Here is a 20,572-nt window from a genome sequence, read left to right on the forward strand (position 1 = left end):
CTTCAGAAAAAAAGCCTCCAAAACAGAGCTTCAGGAAAAAAAGCCTCTGAAACTTTGTTTCAGTTGGATCTTAGCTCCTTGTGATATATTTCACTTATAATTTATGTACAAATTGCTTAGTATGTGGATTTAACGTACAGTGAGAAACACTTTTCCCATATTTTTTTTTCTTAGATGCCACCACCCAATGTCTAAGGTTTTCTATGTTCAGTTAACTAGAGGTGAGCGTGAGTTTTTTGGTGAAGGAAAGACTCTCCAATGTTGCTAGACACAATGCTGCAATAAAGCTCTTCGGAATGAGCCAATCCCTCCAAAATTATCTTAGGTGAGTGGTTTATTTTTTTCCTCTAAACACAGTATGCACATATTTTTAATTTATATATTTAAGTGATGTAATTGTATGGAATAGAATTTGGAGGAAAGTTGGACTTTGCTGTTCAGAGGAAATGTACATACACATAGACACACATGAGCCAGTGAAGTGGAATGTTGGATTAGAGCCAAACTGTTACTAGATTTACTACCAAGCCTTCTGCCTCCCTTATCAGCATTTGTTTCAAGTCTTAACTTTGTTGTCAGATATCATGTTTCTTATAGATCACTAGTCTCAGTCTAGTGCTTTGGTATATGACTAGAGTTCTGTGTCCTGATTTCATTTCTATGAGCATGTTGAAGGTTCTTCTAGGAAAAAAAAAATATTCTTAAGCTTCATCACTGTTGATTTTAGCATTAGGACCATAGAACTGTAATTCCCCACCATTAATGGGGCAGATCAGGTTGAAAAAGAATGCTTTATCTGTCAGTTATGTGGCATTCCGAACTGATGGTGAAATCTATGTGGAATATACTGCTTTTTCATATAAAGATCTATATATAGTCATTTTTATTATTGTAACATTGTAAATAATAATGACATATATGGTACTTCTATTTCAAGGTGGATTTCAATGCAGTAATGTTTATATGGTTAAAATTATTAACATTCTATTATTTAAAAAATTAATTAAACCAGAAAGAGAAGAGTAAAACTCTATCACGATTAATTATCATTTAGATATCAGTGAATTAATTACCTAATATTGAGATCTCTGTTGTATTGTTACTTAATGTGTGTATATAGCTAGGTGTGGGGGACTATATTGTGTGTGTGTATCGATCTGTCTGCCTGTCTGTGTATGTGTGTGTATGTACATATATACACACATATACACACACACACACACACACACACACACACATATATACATACATACATACAGTATATATATATATACATACATACACACTGTCAGACGTGCCTCCTTTCAAAATTTAAGAAAGAAAAATCCCAACTCCATTGTTTGTAGAGAAAGGTATCTTTTACTAAGAATGAACTGAATGCAACGAAGTAAAGCAAGTTCTGAATAATAGGAGTGTCTTACACATACATGTCCCCACATAAATCCCACCTCCCTCCAAAGGTCAGACAGTTCGGTCCAATTCACTTCTCCCTCAAGCGTAACGTGGAGGTCAACTTCAGATGATGTCATCTCTCTGCTATGCACAACCGTTGGCTGCGAGGGTTATCAGCCCGCTTCTTAGGTTTTTTAATTCATCAGTTTCGTTTCTGGATCAGTCTCTTCCCCCTCCCACCTATGGCAGCCGAAGCAGCAGACCCACAATTAAAGATACAGTACCCCTTTCCAATGCCTAGCACTAAAGACAACAATAAACCAATTAACTGAGCAATACAACAATAAAACAATATAAGCAGCATACGGAGGCTCTCTCTCTCACACACACACATATATGAAGCTTTGCTGGCTGGGGCATTCTGGGAGTTGAAGTCCTCCAGGCTTAAAGTTGCCAAGGTTGGGGACCCCTGTAATAGAGGCACTATCCAACCGAATGCCATTCCATGCAAAACATCAGAGACATTATAGGGAACGAGAATTGTATTTAATCATAAAATTTTAACTCTATTTTGTTTGTTGGGAAAATAATTATTAATGCACTTTGAAATAATATCTCTGTGTCTTCTAGTTTCAATTAAATCATTACAGGAATGCTTTCATGCCTCAGAAAATAAAAATAAAGAATGTTACATCAACTGATCCCAACTACCTACTCTTAAGAATTTGCTTCCTTCAGATCTTCTAAATGATGACATTATAATGTTTTTGTGCATAAGTATGAGATTACAAAAACATTTTGACTGAGCTTCAGAACAGCTGTCAGATGGTTTTAGGCAGTCTATTAATCCCTTGGTGTATCACAGAGCAGTTGTATGAGCCTATAGTTTGTTATTCTTCCCTCCTGCCCCCCCCCACCGCAGCATTTTTAAAAAAATTGTAAAAATATTGTGAAAATACATAGGACTAAAATAAAAGGACTAGAATAATAGCATTTCTATATTTACAGAAATTTCTAAATGAAGATGAAAGGGACAGAATAGATTGGAATTCTGAAAGTAGATTAAGGTAGTCTTATTTTCTCTCCTGCTATTTCCAGATTTAAATTATTAGTTTTATTAGTTTATTTAGGCCCTGCTTGGGAAATTTCTCTGATTGCTAAACAGATTGGAAGAAGTTGGAGAACTCTTCCTTACAGCCCTGTTAATGTTAATTCTTCCCATCCTTGAGTCAGAAGGAAAGCATATTGACATAAGTTGCATTGCTCCTACAGCCTAATTTTAAGTGCCTCAGCATCAGGCCTGGGTAGCATTGGTATCTTCACATGAGTTAGTGGGAACAGTTTCACCAAGGGTAATGCATGGTAAATTCCATGTTGTCCTTTCCTATTCCATCCAACATCACCTGCCGGCAGAGAACCCAACTACCAATTTATCTCCTGAATGTGCAGTACATCAGGTTTGGGGATTAAAGTTCTTTTTAAAAAATTACTCAGTTTTAATTGTTATTATTATTGCATACTCATTTTGTAAATCAATTTCATAGATCTATCCCTCCCCCCCAAATGTCTGAATAATTGAAAGAATTGATTTGAAATACAAAGCAAAGAAACTCAAGCCAAAACACTCTCAGTGCTGTTATTACTTTCTGGATCAATGTTATCTTTATCCCTCCTGAGATCAATTTTTGGAGGAAATCCCTTTTGATTAGGGAAAAGGCCTCTTTTCACTTCCTGTTCTTCCTTTGAGTGTGTGAATTTCAAGGGCTTTCCTGAATTGATGATCATCCCGGCACACGCATATGCATGTGACTTACACACACAGCCAACAACATATTTTCTGACTGACTTATTGCTAAGAGTTATTCCATCGTAAAGAAAAAAAGACCCTTTTTGCAGCCAAAAATGCCCAAGGAGGTACAGTGCCTGGCAATCTAGTAGTCTGGCAGATCACTGTCCCTGACTAGCTCATCTCCAAGCTTGTCCTAGTGTCGTCTTAGATTACTACTATTAAGGATGGCTCTAGGCTGCCTTAGCAGTGTATTGGGGATGACATGAAGAGAAGGTTAAAAGGACACATCTCTCAAAAACAATTAGCAAAACACATTTCTGCAGTGGCATGTATGTTGTGAGTCTGAGCCCTGAGAAATAACGCCTTCCTTTCAGCACTAAGTACAACTTACCTGACTTTGAGTAGCCGCTTTTAACTGGAAATAGATAATTCTGATCATGGATCTCTCGTATTCCATCTAGCATGGAGTATATATGTTGGCTGGATATCGTAGTGGTTAGAGCATCACCATCAATGTGGGAGGTTCTAATCGCAGTTGGTATCTATCTAGGGTCCTTGGGCACTCTACATGCCTACCTCAAATATGACAGGGACACAAATCAAGAATATAATGCCATTTCAGCTGTCACCAGGATTAACAAGGTCTACTTCAGATTTTGAGAACCAGGGACAATGATAAATATGCTACTGGAACTAACCATATATGGACGAGACAAGGGAACCTGGAATTGAAGGAATGCTACTACAAGAGTAGACATAAGGATAAAGGATATATCAAATGTATGAGGGAAGTATGGATGGATAGACGACCTAGCTAATTATTCCACATGTTAATGGAGTGAAGAGGAAGCTGCTCACACAACTTGAGATAGAGTCTGGTAGAGGACTCAAGGATTGAACTTAATAACAGTCGCAAGACTTTTGATTGCTCAGTATTGGAAGAAAGAAGAATTACCTACAATCGAAGAATGGACACTCAAAGTATCAAATCTGGCAGAGATGACAAAAATCTCCGCTTACTTGAAAGACTATACACTAGAAAAATATATTCTAGAATGGAAAATGTGGATTGATTATATTTAAAATAAGTACCAGATAAAAAAAAATATTGAATAGCATATGAGTAAATTTAGGAAATATTTTGTATTAGATATATTTTTGAAGGAGAGGGGAATTGAGAGTGTGACTAAGTGTGGTGTGACTAGAGATTATAATTTAGGAATTATTTTGGATTATGATTGTTAGTTTTGATACCCTGCATTTTGTTCTGGGAAGTCGGGATGGGGGGTGGGGGTAAGGGGAGGAATTGGGGGGGGTTTGGAAGAGATGGAGTGATGGTTAATGTACAGGGATTATTGAAGAAATATAATTAATGTAGGATCGGGTCTGCATAGTTACCATTTTAGAACGGTGAGGAGGGAGAAAAGAGAGTAGGAGGTAGGAAAGAGGAGAAGAGGAAGGAAGAGGGATAGTAGAGGGAGAAGGAAGGTGTAGGGTGGAGGAGGCGGATGTAGATAAGAGAAGGAGAGGAAGGTTTGGAAAGTAAAAGAAGGTAGAAGAGGGAAGAGTGTTAAAAAGGGGGGTGGTGACTGGGCAAGCCCGACTAATTGTATATAACTGTACATTGGATGAATTATTTGATATGATTGTAAAAATAAAACTTTTTATGGAAAAAAAAAAAAGAGAAATGAACAAGGGACGCGGTGGCTCAGGGGCTAGGACGTTGAGCTTGTCGATCGAAAGGTCGGCAGCTCGGCGGTTCAAATCCCTAGTGCTGCCGTGTAACGGGGTGAGCTCCTGTTACTTGTCCCAGCTTTTGCCAACCTAGCAGTTTTGAAAGCATGTAAAAATGCAAGTAGAAAAAATAGGGACCACCTTTGGTGGGAAGGTAACAGCGTTCTGTGCGCCTTTGGCGTTGAGTCATGCCGGCCACATGACCAAGGAGACCTCTTCGGACAGCGCTGGCTCTTCAGCTTTGAAACGGAGATGAGCACTGCCCCCTAGAGTCGGCAACGACTAGCACATATGTGCGAGGGGAATCTTTATCTTTACCTTAAAGAGAAATGAACAGCTAGGCTTCACTGAGTCTGCTTTGGAAGGAGGCAGATGAAATACTTTTATTCTTCTCTTGCATTCAGGAGTAAGTGTCGTCCATCATTTGGACAACATCTCTTGCTTACCTATTTTAATCCTATTTAATATTTATGTTCATTCTTAATTAAATTCTTTACATGTAATTAAATTCTTTAATTAAAATTCTTTACATGTTGCAGAGTAAACTTTGTAACAATCTAATAAGACTAACAATATTACCAATATCATAGATTATTTCATTGTTAGTTTAGTAATAGGAACATCCATGCATTCTGGGAAACCTGCTTCCATATGGCCCACAAATCAGATTGTTATAAGGAATGCTGCCCTGATAGTAGCTTGTTTTGCAACTGATAGAACAATCATGAATCAAGTAATGGAGCAATGTAGGTAGTAGCTCTTTTAAATTATACCACCTTGCTTGTGTTGTAGAAGTTTTGACACATTAGACACAAACTTCTTACTGAGCAAACAGTGTGTTTTCCCCTTGCTTAATGTTGGACACACAGTCTTTCCAAGTTCTGTATGGTAGAACTTTATGAGTTTGAATATTTATTGGGACTGTTTGGTAAAATCACAATGCAAACAGCAGTGATGAAAACAGGGAGTGTATGGGAACACAAACTTGCATTCATGAAAGAACTGCTGTATAGTTGCCAGCTTACCCCTGCCAAGCAGCCAAAGTGAAGCCTGAGAAGGGAATACATCGCCAAGAGTTTTAGTTTTGTGATGAGATCACACGTAAGTCAGGGATCTCTCAGTACCACCAATCATCCATCCATCCCCTTTCCTTTATTTTTGACAATGACTAGGAAGCTGATGTGAAAGGGTCTCAAAGACTTACTGTTCAGTGCCAATGCCAATAAATAATGCAGAAGAGTTGTGTCCCTGTTTACTCTTGGCTTGACTTTTACTGTCTATTTTTATAATATAACAATTTGAGTGTAAGGAATTTAGCTGCTCACTAACTTAGAACTTATGTTCTACTTACATTTGATTATTTAGTAAAATATAATGTTGGTGTACTGATGTTCTCATATAGATTGGATTTCTGTTGCTTAAATTTTATGAAGACATTCTTTTGCATATGCATACTGGTCAGCATCTGGGATATGAGATCATGATTTAATGCAGGGGTGAAATGCTCCCAGTTCGGACTGGATCGCCCGATCCAGTAGCAATGGTGGTGGGTGGTTTGGAGAACTGGTAGCAAAAATCCCTGGCCCCGCCTTCCCCCGCATGCCCAGCTAAGCCGCATGATCATCAGAGGTTTTTTAAACTTTTAAAAGCATTTTTTCTTCGGCCAAAAAAATGTTTTTAAAAGTTAAAAAAAAAAAACATCTGATGATCCCATGCAACTCAGCTGGGATTGTCAAAACTCAGCTGTTCAGCCGAAAAGGCTGTAAAAAAATGCTTTGAAAGGGTTCTGGTGATTAGGCAACAGCTGGGATTGTCAGAATCCTTTCAAAGCATTTTTTTACAGCCTCTTTGGCCGAAGAACTTGTAGAAAAAATGCTTTGAAAGGGTTCTGACAATCCCAGCTGAGTTGCCTAATCACCAGAACCCTTTCAAAGCATTTTTTTAGTCTCTTCGGCTGCAGAGTTTGTAGAAAAAATGCTTTTAAAAGTTAAAAAAAAAAGTTGGCCACACCCACTAGTCACATTACCCCCTCCCCATCAAGCTACGCCCACAGAACGGGTAATAATAAATTTTACATTTCACCCCTGATTTAATGTGGGTTTGCAAACCATTGCTTGTAGTAATAATAATCATTATTACTACCCTTAACAGCTCAAAATTGAGGACATTTCAAATATCTTTGATGGGTGGGACTTGAGATTCCACTGTATATTAGTGGCCATATTGAGGATAAATACATGTTTTCTATCTCAATTTCAACTGGACAATGTGTTGTTTTCCAGTAGCAACTTCAACTATTTTTATAAAAATAAATGGCAATCTTTCATTTAGCTATCCTATGTTTGGATTTCAAGAACTAGTGTATCTGCATAGAATCAGAAATAAGTTTGTATCCAAAGAAAATTCTGTTTGATTTGTGACTATAACTCTGTGTATGCTTAAATGCAAGAACATTTTTTAATTTAGGGCACTTTAGGAAATCATCAAAAAAAAAAAAGAATCAGTCTTTAAACAGAAAAATGATTTTCAACTTCCTTTATTATTATGCTGGCAGTAAATTTTACAGATTGCTTTCAAAGTAAGTCCAAGGAATATGGAGAGTAAAGATGGCATGGGTGATAAAAGTAGATAGGATAAAGGAAAGCAACCTACACAGTCTAATAGAGTCTTCAAAGCCCTTGAAAACACCATTAGGGTAGGGGCAGTTCAGATCTTCGGGAACCTCATTCCAGAAGGCAGGTGCTTTTACAGAGAAGGCACACTTCCAGGCTACAGATAGATGGCACTGTGTAATTGAATTTTGCATGAATCCATCAAGATTGAATTGGGTGAGCAGCAGAGGTGGTATTCAGCAGGTTCTGACCAGTTCTGGAGAACCGGTAGTGGAAATTCTGAGTAGTTCAGAGAACCGGTAAATATCACCTCTGACTGGCCCCACCCCCATCTATTCTCTGCCTTCTGAGTCGCGGCTGATCGGGAGGAAATGGGGATTTTGCAGTAACCTTCCCCTGGAGTGGGATGGGAATGGAGATTTTACAGTATCCTTCCCCTGCCATGCCCACCAAGTCATGCCACACCCACCAAGCCATGCCCACAGAACCGGTAGTAAAAAAATTTGAATCCCACCACTGGTGAGCAGATACTATGGGAAAGAGGTGGTCCCTCCAGTAATCTGGCCCTATGCCTTTATAGGTATTGACCAGGACCTTGATTCATATCTGGAAGTAAACTGGCAACCAGTGCAGATCACAAAGCAAAAGTGTTACATGGGCATACTGAGGTACACCCATCATGCTCATACCACTGCATTCTGGACCAATGGAAACTTTTGGGTAGTCTTCAATGACAGCCCTGGGTAAAGCATATTGCTGCAGTCAAGCCATAAGGTTACCAGGGCATGAGTGACTTTCTGAAGGGCTCCCAGAGTTTGGCTAGCTGGCACACCAGTAGAAGTTGTGCAAAGGCTTTCCTAATATAGTTGCCACCTGTTCATCAGGCAGGAACTGTGAATCCAGGAATATCACAAAACATGCATCGCCCTTGAATGGGGATGTGCCATTCCATATAACATTAGATAGAGAATATTGTGAAACCTAGGTGCCCAAACACCCAAATTAGGAAGATTAAAAGATTCCTTCCAAACCTGCACAGCCTCCAAACACTATGACAAAACCTTGACAGCCTCACTTGGATGGCACAGATTTGGATGATATAATTAGGTATTATCATGTAATGATGATACTAAACCCCATACTGGTAGATGATCTAATCCAGAATTTTCATGTATGTATTAAAAATTAAAAATATTGACTAGGTGGCTCAGTGGCTAAGACACTGAGCTTGTCGATCAGAAAGGTCGGCAGTTCAGTGGTTCGAATCCCTAGTACAGGTCTCCTGCTTGAGCAGGAGATTGGACTAGATGACTTCCAAGGTCCCTTCCAACTCTGTTACTGTTAAAAAGGAGGCGGGACGGAATGGAACTCTGAAGGACTTCACAAAGAACAGGCGTAGGAAGCAGTCTCTCTCCCCAATCAACACTGTCTGGAACCAGCTCCAGAAAAGGACATAAAACTACCCCAAAATGGTGCTCTCAATTCTCAACCTGCAAAGCTGGCTTGGAAAGATACCTTGGTCAAAGGTATCAAAATCTGCCAAGAGTTCAAGCAACAGAAGGACAGTTATAACCACCATCATCATGGTTCTACCACAGGTCATCTACAAGTGTGACCAAGCTGTCTCAGAAAATCCCAGCCTGAAAACCATCTGGAATTGGTCTAGATAATCCGTTTCCTCCAAGGCTCTCATCAGCTGCAGACCAATCACCTTTTCAATAGCTTTCCCCAGCTTGGATGGTTGGAGACTGTTCAATAGCTAGCAAAAAATATGGAGTCCAAGGATAGCCTCTGGAGGAGGGGCCATTGCATTGACTCTTTCAAGGCAGGAGGAACCATATCCTTCATCAAAAAGCCAACATCACTTCACAGGCCCAATTGCAGCTCACTTCCCTGGCCATTTTCCAATGGTGGCAGATGACTTCTCCAGTGATTTCATATAGATCGGGTGTCAAACAGGGCCACCCTAGAAACAGCAAAGGACCTGGCCATGGTTCTTCCAGCAAAAATGGAGCTTGGGAGGACAGCAGGTGGCCCTCTGAGTCTTCATTTTCGGTTGTAACAGCCTCCTGCTGCCCTCTGCCATCATTTTTTACATTTTGGTAGAGGGCACACACGCACGCCCACCAAACTCCATTTTTACTGGCAGAGGGCGGCAGGAGGCCGTTGCAGCTGAAAATGGAGCTCTGGAGCCTGTTTTTGCTGGCAGAGAGCTTGGGCCACAACAGAGGCCCTGACATAAGTGACGTCAAGCTGGCCGCGCCCACCTTGGTCATACCTATCCCAGCCCCCAAGGTCAAACATAACCCTGATGCAGCCCTCAATGAAATCGAGTTTGACACCCCTGATATAGATGGACACAAGAGTGACCTTTGAGGAACTGCACAAAGTAGAGAATTTTCAGTAGAACTCTCTTCTTCCAACATTATATCTGGAACCCAGTCTGTAGAAAAGAAAAGAACCAGTGCAAAACAGTATTCCTTTATCCAATCTCTCAGAAACTGTCGGATAAATACAATGTTCTTGGTATCAAGAACCACTAGGATATCAAGGAGGACTAGAAAGATTATACTCTTTAAATTCCAGTCTTTCCAGAGATTGTTCACCAACATAATCAGTGCAATTTCCATGCTGATCCTTTGCAGTTGTAGTACCACTACTTTTCTACTACCTTTCCAAAAACAGGGGAGGGGGAAGAAAGTATAGATATGTCTACACTTTTGCAAGATAATTAGGTCATATGAAGGATTCTTGAGTCTGAAATGTACCACCATTTACTTCAGAGATGATGGAAACATTCCTCACTCAGTGTTAATTACTACTTGGATCCTAGCTCCTACCACTTCAGAGGTGGTGCTTGTTAACTTTGAAGATCAGGAATATAACTGAGAAGTAGCAGAACTAACACTGCAGAAGGCCCTATTGTAGAGAACCACATGGAGATGTCCTTGAGGGAAATACTGGAAGCAGTATGTAAGTCTAAGTGCTATTGGTATTACAAAAACAAAAAAGACCGGAGGCATTCCTTTATCCCTGGGGAAAGAAGTAATATTAGGAAGATATTCTGTTTGACTCTCTGGCCGAGAGAAGGCACACTATTTTGATCAACTGTTATCTTGATACCATACCTGAAATCTTTAAAAATGGCTGTACTATATAAATACATTAACAATCAAAAATTTTAAAAGAATATAAACAAATATAAAATTGCATTATTTTGCATAGTTTGAAGAAAAATGCTAGATAATTAATTATGCTCTTAGAAGAAAGATGGTTGAAAGAAAGATGGCTTGGGCCGTGATAGCTCAGGCTGTAAGAAACCTGTTATTAGAACACAGCAGCCTGCAATTACTGCAGGTTCAAGCCCGGCCCAAGGTTGACTCAGCCTTCCATCCTTTATAAGGTAGGTAAAATGAGGACCCAGATTGTTGGGGGGGGCAATAAGTTGACTTTGTAAATATACAAATAGAATGAGACTATTGCCTTATACACGGTAAGCTGCCCTGAGTCTTCGGAGAAGGGCGGGATATAAATGTAAATTTAAAAAAAAAAGAATAACTTCTCATTTTTGTTCAGAATGGATCAGACAGGAAATGAAATGGAAGAAGGAAAAAGATGCAAATAAGTCAGAAGTCAATACAGTATTTGAAATTGCACTGAACCACAACACGCATACAAGTTTTGTGGTATGTTTTACATGATCTCCCTCCCTCCCACTCGCTCCCTCGCTTGCCCTCCCTCCCTTCTCCCCTCTTTCTCATGTGCTGTGTCCAAAACTACTAAGAACAACATTAAAATGTACCATGAATAAAATTAATAATTTCCATTAAATTTAAGTACTTGTAATGGATGATACTCAGATATTAGTTTATTTGAGTGCTGCTAATTTTAAACTAACAAAAGACAATAGTGAATCTGAATCATGGCAACAGGAAGGACACTGGCAATTGACTTTGTCCTTCCTGTGAGAAAAATCAACCAATGGAACAGCTTGCCTTCAGATGTTGTGGGAGCTCCATCGCTGGAGGCTTGTAAGAAGAGACTGGACAGCCATTTGTCTGAAATGCTTTCGGGTCTCTTGCTTGAGCAGGGGGCTGGACTAGAAGACCTACAAGGTCCCTTCTAATGATGATGATGATGATGATGATGGAGGAAGAGGAGAAGAAGGAGAAGTAGTAGTAGTTGTTCTTCATTTTTATCTCATGGCTTAATTGATAAAAGGACTGCCGAGCCTTATTTAATGGCAAAAATTAAGTAGGTTTCAAGGAAATATGGATTTCAAAGAATAAGCTGGATTTCAATAAGGGCTTTCATGTTAGTCTGGGGCAAATAAAAAATCTTGCAAATTGTAATAGGAATCTCCCAGCCTCACTCATAATTAGTTAAAGCAGAGCCTCTTAGTAGAGCTTTTTTTCCAGATCTCTCAGCACCTGGACTGAGTTGCCATTTCTGAAGTAATCTTTCAAGTGACTTACCACCAACCTCCTCCTTATTTCTCACATCAACATTTATTCCATTAGTGTTGGTCTCTATCCTTTGTCAAGAGGAAAATGTTAGTTCAAGACATAAATCATAGATATTGTATTCAAGTCAATCTATTGGCAGCCAATTCCCAGTGTTATCAGTGGAAAAGTTCGGTCATAATTTACTTGTATCCTGCTGATTTTAGTGAATATTAAGTGTCTCTAATATTCTGCCTAAATCAATATGTGGTCCTTTGTATAAATTCTTGTCAAAGTAGAACATGAAGCAAAAATAGCACTAGAGGGAAAGGCAACAAAAGAAAGTTAAATGTAGCAAATGAATAGCCATTATCTTCCCTAACATAGGTAGTTCAGCTTTCAGTTTCTTGTTTGGTCCTGACAGTTGCTGAAATTCTTTCCTTTGGCCTTCAGCCATGAATTACCAAAAAGGGTCCTCTGTGACGCTAAAACTTATATTCAGGACAGTAGCCTGGTAGAGATTCAAAGGGATGGTAGAGCCGGATAAAGTTTGGTTTGATCTCCAGCCATTAAATGAAAATTGGTTCCCTAGTTACCTCTTCCTAGCTCATTATTCTCTCTTTTATCCTTCTGACTTTTTGAAAAAGATCTTCACCCAGTTCACAGTCATAGCAGCATGTCTACAGGAAAATTTTGCAGACAGTGTTTTCTGGAAGTAGTGACTGTGGCAAATTTTCACAGAATGATTTCTTCATTCTACAGAGGAATTATTGAGTCTGTCATTTGCACCTCTATAACTGTCTGGTTCGGTTCTGCAACCCAACAAGAAAAACACAGACTTCAGAGGATAATTAGAACTGCAGAAAAAATAATTGCTACCAACTTGCCTTCCATTGAGGACCTGTATACTGCACGAATCAAGAAGAGGGCCGTGAAAATATTTGCAGATCCCTCGCATCCTGGACATAAACTGTTTCAACTCCTACCCTCAAAACGACGCTATAGAGCACTGCACACCAGAACAACTAGACACAAGAACAGTTTTTTCCCGAAGGCCATCACTCTGCTAAACAAATAATTCCCTCAACACTGTCAGACTATTTACTGAATCTGCACTACTATTAATCGTTTCATAGTTCCCATCACCAATCTCTTTCCACTTATGACTGTATGACTATAACTTGTTGCTGGCAATCCTTATGATTTATATTGATATATTGATCATCAATTGTGTTGTAAATGTTGTACCTTGATGAACATATCTTTTCTTTTATGTACACTGAGAGCATATGCACCAAGACAAATTCCTTGTGTGTCCAATCACACTTGGCCAATAAAATTCTATTCTATTCTATTCTATTCAGAATTACAGTTAATCTTATAGCTGGGAGAAACCAGTAAGAACACAAGATGAAATAATAGACTAATAATATGGGCTTCCTCCAGTGTATAACATGAGATAATCACCTTAAGGCATAGTTTTCACTTTGCAACAGCTTCCTCTGAACACATTTACCCGCTAACCCAGAGGTTCCCAATCTTTTTCGCCCGCGGCTCCCCCGGAAGTCCGACCTGCAACTGCGCATGCGCACCAGACGCCCCAGAAATGGCGCATCAGCGCCAGACCCAGCGGGCGCAGATATTCCGCGGCGCCCCCATGACGATAGCGCGGCTCCCTGGGGAGCCGCGGCTCACACTTTGGGAATCACTGCGCTAACCTGAGGCATTCTCTTCTTAAGTTAAAACTTTACAGAGTGCAGAACCTATTTCACTTGCTGCTAGGATTCAGTTTTGACCCAGATGTTATATTTGGAGGCAGATTTTATAACATACAATGACATGTTATCTTGTAATTTGCCATAAGATTTGCTGTTGTTAATAGACTTTTAATTTAAGAACTTTCAGTATTATTTCCTCTCAAGGACTGATACAAATTTTTAAATATCACTCTTTACATGATATAGTATTTACGAAGTTGCTTGCATTTTTTTTGTTACAAGACCTATAGAAAATATTATATATCACTGTTACATAAGTTAGCAAACAGTTAAAATGTTTGAAGTTTCATGTAAACAACTTCTTGGACTTGCACAATATTTGATGAATGGGTAGGGTGTGTAGTGTCCCTTGAAGCCAAGTTCTGCCCAGTGATGTCAGCAATACAGCCTGAGGGCAAAATCTTGTCCTAAATATTAAGTCCAAAGGGATTATGCGGTCACCTAATTCCATTCACTCTATTTTATAAAATAGACTTGAGTTTTATTTACCTTTTTAAAAAGAAATGTAGTAGAACTTCTTAGTAAATTGTCTGGTTTTCTGTTATAGTTTTTCCAATTAAATTCTATTGTTGTCTGCTGTTGTTGTGAAACATTGTAAAAACAATTTTCCCAGCCTGCCACAATTCAGTTGCGTTGACTTGGATTTCATATGGACTGGTGTATCACATCTAGAGGGGATCAGGTCAGCATCCGTGCATTTAAGAAAACCCTTGCTATGTAATGATCACTGCACAGATAAATAAAGAGCTGCTGAAGCATTTATTGTGGCAGTGGTGAGGGTATGGACATTTCTGGTGCTAAGATGTGGACCTTACTTGTTAAGCAAAATTATTTAGTAATGAAGGATTGTTTTTTTATATATATATATTTTTTAAAACAAACAAACAGTACCTTTTGAATGGAGCATTGATTGAGTCAAAATTTATACAGATTATAACATAAATATTTCCCAAATATAATTCATATATTTCAATTTCTGCCATAATATTCTTTTTTTCTACTTTTTTATTTTTCATCTCTACTTAATATTAAAATAAATAAAATAAATAAATAAATATTTAATATATAATCAATATTACCATCCGCCCTAACCTCCACTTAATCTTATTTCATTTCATTATCTTATTTCTCCATTTATCGCATATATTTCTCAAAATCACCACATTTGTAAATCATCATCAATTTGTTTTCTCTTATTTCCTTTTTTCTATTGAAACCAGGGGTGAAATCTAAAAATTTTCCCTACAGGTTCTGTCGGCGTGGCTTAATTGGTGGGTGTGGCTTGGTGGTCAGGTGACTGAATGGGCATGGTCAATAATAATAAATAATAAAAATAATAAAGTATACAAAACTTGGGAGGCACTGGTCTACCTTCTTTAAAAATAGAGGCTTCAGTCTACCAATTGCATTTTACTGAGAGGCACCAGTCTACCTTCTTTAAAAATAGAGGCCCCGATCTACCAATTGCCTTTTACTGAGGCACCAGTCTACCTTCTTTAAAAATAGAGGCCCCAGTCTACCAATTGCGTTTTACTGAGAGGCACCAGTCTACCTTCTTTAAAACCAGAGGCCCCAGTCTACCAATTGCGTTTACTGAGAGGCACCGGTCTACCAAGTGCCTTTTTTTGGCAGGCACCAGTCTACTTTCTTTCAAAATAGAGGCACCGGTCTATCAGTTGCCTTTTATTGAGAGGCACCAGTCTACCTTCTTTAAAAATAGAGGCCCCGATCTACCAGTTGCCTTTTACTGAGGCACCAGTCTACCTTCTTTAAAAATAGAGGCCCCAGTCTACCAATTGCGTTTTACTGAGAGGCACCAGTCTACCAAGTGCCTTTTTTTGGCAGGCACCGGTCTACCTTCTTTAAAAATAGAGGCACCGGTTTACTAGCTGCCTACAGTGCTGATCAGCTGTAGTGCAGCCCTTTGAAGTGCGGCGGCAGTCATTTAAGGCCGTTTGCAGCTATATCACCACCGAGCGCTTCAGGGACAGAGAAGAGGAACAGTGAGGCATGGGCAGTGGGGTGGGGGGGCAGGGATTTTTGCTACTGGGTCTCTGAACTACCTGCTCCCATCGCTACCGGATCATGCGATCCGGTCCGAACCGGGAGCATTTCACCCCTGATTGAATCGCTTTAATTTAAATATAGTCATTTTCATCCTTAGTTTCTATTTTTTTATTGTAGCTTGATATTTCACATCTCTTAATGTCAATTATTTTCTAAGGTGGACCAATTTATCATTTCTTATTTCCCTATTAATCATTTTACCATTTTACCAAAAACAATATATTTCTTCAGATTTGTTTTTCATACCACCTTTTTCAGACACAAACATTATCTTAATCTCTTAATCATTTTCTTTTTTTTCTTATTCAATTTCAATTTCATTTGAATTTCATATTTTAACCCCTTCTAAATACATCATAATAAGGTCATATTAACCCTTCTACCATTCTTTTTGTATTTCACAATTTATATCATAATTCAATTTTTACAATACTGATATTAATACAATTCATTTAATTCATATTGCAAACACAAATATTAATAATAATACAGTTCTGTTATTACTATAGATATATATCCTATTACCCTTCCTCCTTTCCATTAATTATTCCTTTTAACCATTTTCTCTTGGTCCATCCATTTTCTCTTGGTCCAATCCACCTCTTTAAAATTTTCATTCCTTTATCCCATTCTCTCATTTTCTTTCTTTTCTTTTTATAATTATTATGTCTTTTCTTCTATATCCTTCCTTTGACTTTTAAATCCTTTACTCGTCTAGTTTGCCCTAAGTTCCCATCTGATCTACTCCCATTTTCTCCTCTCACTTTTCTTATTTCCCCACTGTTGATCTCGGTGTATTCATTTAACTTTTTTGTGCCTAATCCTTTCCCCTTTTCTTTTCTCTCTTGCTTAGTCCTATCTTCTATCTCTGCCATTGTTAATCCCAGTGTAATCATTAAACATATTTTTTTCTAGCCTTTTCCCCTTTCCTTTTCTTCCCTTAGTTTGTTTCTTTTTTGTAGGTTGTTTCCTCCTATCCCTTCTTTTTTTTTATTGTTATTCCCAATGTAATCATTTAATTTTTCATCATCAATGTCTTTATCTTCAGTGCTGTTTTCTTGCTTCTCGTTCTTAGCCTCTTTATCCAATTAAATATGTTCTGACACAATTACTCATTTTCTATCAAGATTAAATGATACATGCATCATTTTGACCATTTCAATTAGTTCCTGCCACATTTTGAGGTTCTGGTTTATTTTTAACTCCAGTTTACAGTTTTGTTAGTTTCCACCTCCTTTGGTTGTTGAGATCAAACAGCTTAAAAGAAAACAAATCTTCCTTCAAATTTCTCACAGCTCTTGTAGCTCAAGGTCACTGTAATTTTTTCCAGATTTCAAATTGTTTGTTGTAGTGCTTTTTTTCCACCAGCAGATGTCTCTCTCTCCAATCCATAAGTTTCAAATCAACAACCAATTTGTCTATTAAATCCACTTATCAAATGCTTTTCAAGTTTCTTCTTTCTCTTCTTAATTTTATATATCCCAAATTCCAGTTTAAAATTCAATTTCAAATCCAATTGAAAAATGTCCTTTACAGGGCTTTTCTATTTTGAATTTTTCTTTATTCTTCCTTCAAAGTTCAAACCTTTTAACATTATGTCCAATCTTGTTCAGAAACTATCTTCTTTTGAGTTTCTTTTTCTTATAATAATTTTAATATCTCCAAATCCAATTTCCAATCCAAATATGTTCTGGGCTTTAGTGCAATCCGTTCTGGGCTTTAGTGCTTTAATTTCCGTTTTGTTCTTTTCCTCCATTAACATTCCCCAACACCAATTAGTTGCTATTTCCTCGCCGGGACTTCTTTTAAAAAATTTAGAATACTTATTTTTTACCTGTGAGTCAGCCAATCACTCACCTGGTACCAATATTCTGTCCAAAACACTGCTCCTGCTCAAATCTTAGTCCGGTTGCCCCAGCTTCATGACAGTCGTAATGGCCACTGCCTTGTTGCCAGATCAAAGAGTTTCCTCCGATTTCCGAGGAACTTGCCTGTTCCTCTTGGTCGTCCGAGGTGCCTCTCCTTCTTCACCGTCCCTACAAGATGGATCTGGTCTGAAGACACACACACCCCCGACAGCTGTTTGTCTGGCTAGATTTTCGCAAGGCTCGTTGAGTCTGCTATTTTCCAGCCAGTCTGTCCACAACGCTTCTGGTTCCTCTCCTATCTTGCTTAATGAAGGATTGTTAAACTGATAGGTTGTAGTGGAGAAAAGGATCATACTGCAAAATATTTTTCAAGAGGTAAATATGTGATAAGTACATTGATATTGTGTAGAAGTATATCTGTACATATATGTGTATGTTTGGTGTATTTCTTGTAGCATTAGATGTTCAACATGTTCTCCATATTTTTCACAGGAAAAAATATTTGGAAATAACAATGTGGTTATAATGCAAACAAGAGGTGTATCACAATGGTCATATTGATCCGTCTTAGAAGCTTATGCTGTTTATACTAGCAATAATCATGCAATTTTTTATACATTTTAAAAGCTATTTTAAAAATTATTACCAAACCAGTTGTAAAATTTATTGTTTATATAGGGGCTTAGCACAAAGTGCTATCTATCTGGTTCCTTTTACAGATGCCTATGAAGTATTGGTTGACTTTTATATTATGATAAGAAAACAAAATTCCACACAGGCTTATTATTCAGGATTGTTTTGTATTTTTGGATGATATATAATATTATTTACATCCTTATTAAACTCTATACATTAAAACAGTATTATTATTCTCCATAGTGCAAAATAAGTCTGAAAGACACTGGTTGCTTGACACTTAGTTTGTGGTAGAAATGAAGTTCAATCATGGAAATTTTCTGTTTTACACCATTTCTCTTAGATACCACACTTCACTAGCTCTCTGAATCATAATTATAGGAATATATGTCTGACTAAATATGATAAAAATTATAATAATTTGTTATCTGAAAAAGAAAATATGCTATGAAACCTGTTTAGCACAAGTAAATGCAGTTTTATTTATTAGAAGTTCAGTTCTATAACCATTTTATTGATTTTGTCTTGGCAAATACTAAATAAAGCAAAATAGTCCCCATATATGAAGAGTTTTGTTACTCAAGTATCAATTGGAGATTTCTCAGTTTAAGGTGAAGGAAACAGCAAAAAATTGTCAAAGAAATATGCTGTAATAATAGTCCTGCAAGAACTTCGAAAACTTTCTCTTCTTCCTATAATTTGAAAGCCAAAAGTTCATTTTTAAAAATGTAGAAGAAAAATGTTAAAAGTAAGAAATTTTGCATATATGACTTAGAACTTGGTATGTCCTAGTATAATAGCTGTGAAATCTTCCACTTAATCTGGAAATACTGTATATATCATATTCATTGACCAAAAAGTCATTTTTAACTCCTAGCAACCATTTAGATACAAGGAAATAACATTTCTGGGGAAAGGTTATGGCAAGTAATAGGAATAGGCAAGGAATATTCCCATATTCCCACTTTTCCGGAGCTGTACTGCAACTTTAATCTGGATAGGAAAAAAGCAATTTAATTGCAAAGAATAGCAATGATTATACAAGTGGACTGCAGTTTATGGTGGCAATTGTAAGATGTGCCAGTTGTAAGATGTGTTGGTTGTTCAGTGGGAAATAGTGAGAGTTATAGGTAAGGAGTGCAGGAGTGCCGTAGGGGGGCGAGGGAGGCCCTAACAAGCCTGGCACAGGCACACACAAATTGGGGTACAGGGGTACCACAGTGTGATAAGAGACCAAGAAAAGGAGGGCATGGGGCAGTGCAAGCAGAGGGATACTGAAGGTAGGAGGGCATAATCCATGTGTCCAGAGGTAGGTTGAGGGAAGGAAGACACAAGTTGGTGCTAGTACAGGAAGACTGAAGGAAGGAGGACACAGGTTAGTGTGGTGCACAGGTAGGCTTGGTGGGTCTTACTTTTGCTGTCTTTGACTTTGCTTGTGAAAAGCTGACCGGAAAGGTCATAAATGGTGGCCACATGACTGTGGGATGCTGCAACGGTTGTAAATAGGAATTGGTTGCTAAGTACTTGAATCATAATCATGTCGCTTAAGGAAGTGCTGCAACAGCCAGAACTTTGAAAACTGATCATATATTCCATTTGTTCAGTGCCCTTCCAACTTTAGACAGTTGCTGAACAGGTGGTCAGTAAGTGAGGACTACCTATATCTAATACATGTATGATATGAATTAAATATTTAAAAAAAAACATTTTAGAAAAGATAGACTGCTAAATTTTGCATCGTTATCTCATTCGTATTAAGAAAAGGTATGAGATAGAAAGATAGTCATTTCAAAAGATTACCATATGTTATATCATGTTCTTAATATAAATTGAGATCATTGCTTTTCTTGAGAGTCTGGGCCATCAGAAAGTTTTTATGAAAGGGCAATAGTTCTCACATAATGACTCCCATATGATGAGTAGCTTTGTTTGTTCTGTTTTTACTTTTGTCTTAAAGATCTCTGATACAGGGACAAAGGAGTCTGGCTGCATCCAGTTAGACCTTATGGGCTAATAACATTTATAGTCAAAGCTAAGCAATATTCAAAAACAAACACATATTTTATCATTTGTGCATCACGCTTCCACCAATGTAATTCCTTCCGCTCCAAAATTAACTGAGGAAATCGATGTTCATTTGTTCAGGAGCAGGCTGAGAACCCAGATCACTTCTAAACAACTGCAAAGCACTGATGCAGTTGCAATGGAAAAGGCCCATAATGCTTTTCCTACCTATTGCTTTCTCTTTGAAGTG

The 20,572-nt window shown here is 38.1% G+C and overlaps 1 protein-coding gene across 1 annotated transcript in view; it reads left to right on the plus strand.

The window, feature by feature from the left end:
• Positions 1–20,572, plus strand: part of STAU2 (staufen double-stranded RNA binding protein 2) — a 159,650-nt gene that overhangs the window by 13,155 nt on the left and 125,923 nt on the right. The window contains 4 exon segments of the mRNA XM_058175177.1: positions 175–260; positions 9,970–10,053; positions 11,104–11,217; positions 18,864–19,066. Coding sequence (XP_058031160.1) covers positions 175–260; positions 9,970–10,053; positions 11,104–11,217; positions 18,864–19,066 — 487 coding nt within the window.

The sequence above is a fragment of the Ahaetulla prasina genome, chromosome 3 (assembly GCF_028640845.1).
Source record: "Ahaetulla prasina isolate Xishuangbanna chromosome 3, ASM2864084v1, whole genome shotgun sequence".
Lineage (NCBI taxonomy): Eukaryota > Metazoa > Chordata > Lepidosauria > Squamata > Colubridae > Ahaetulla > Ahaetulla prasina.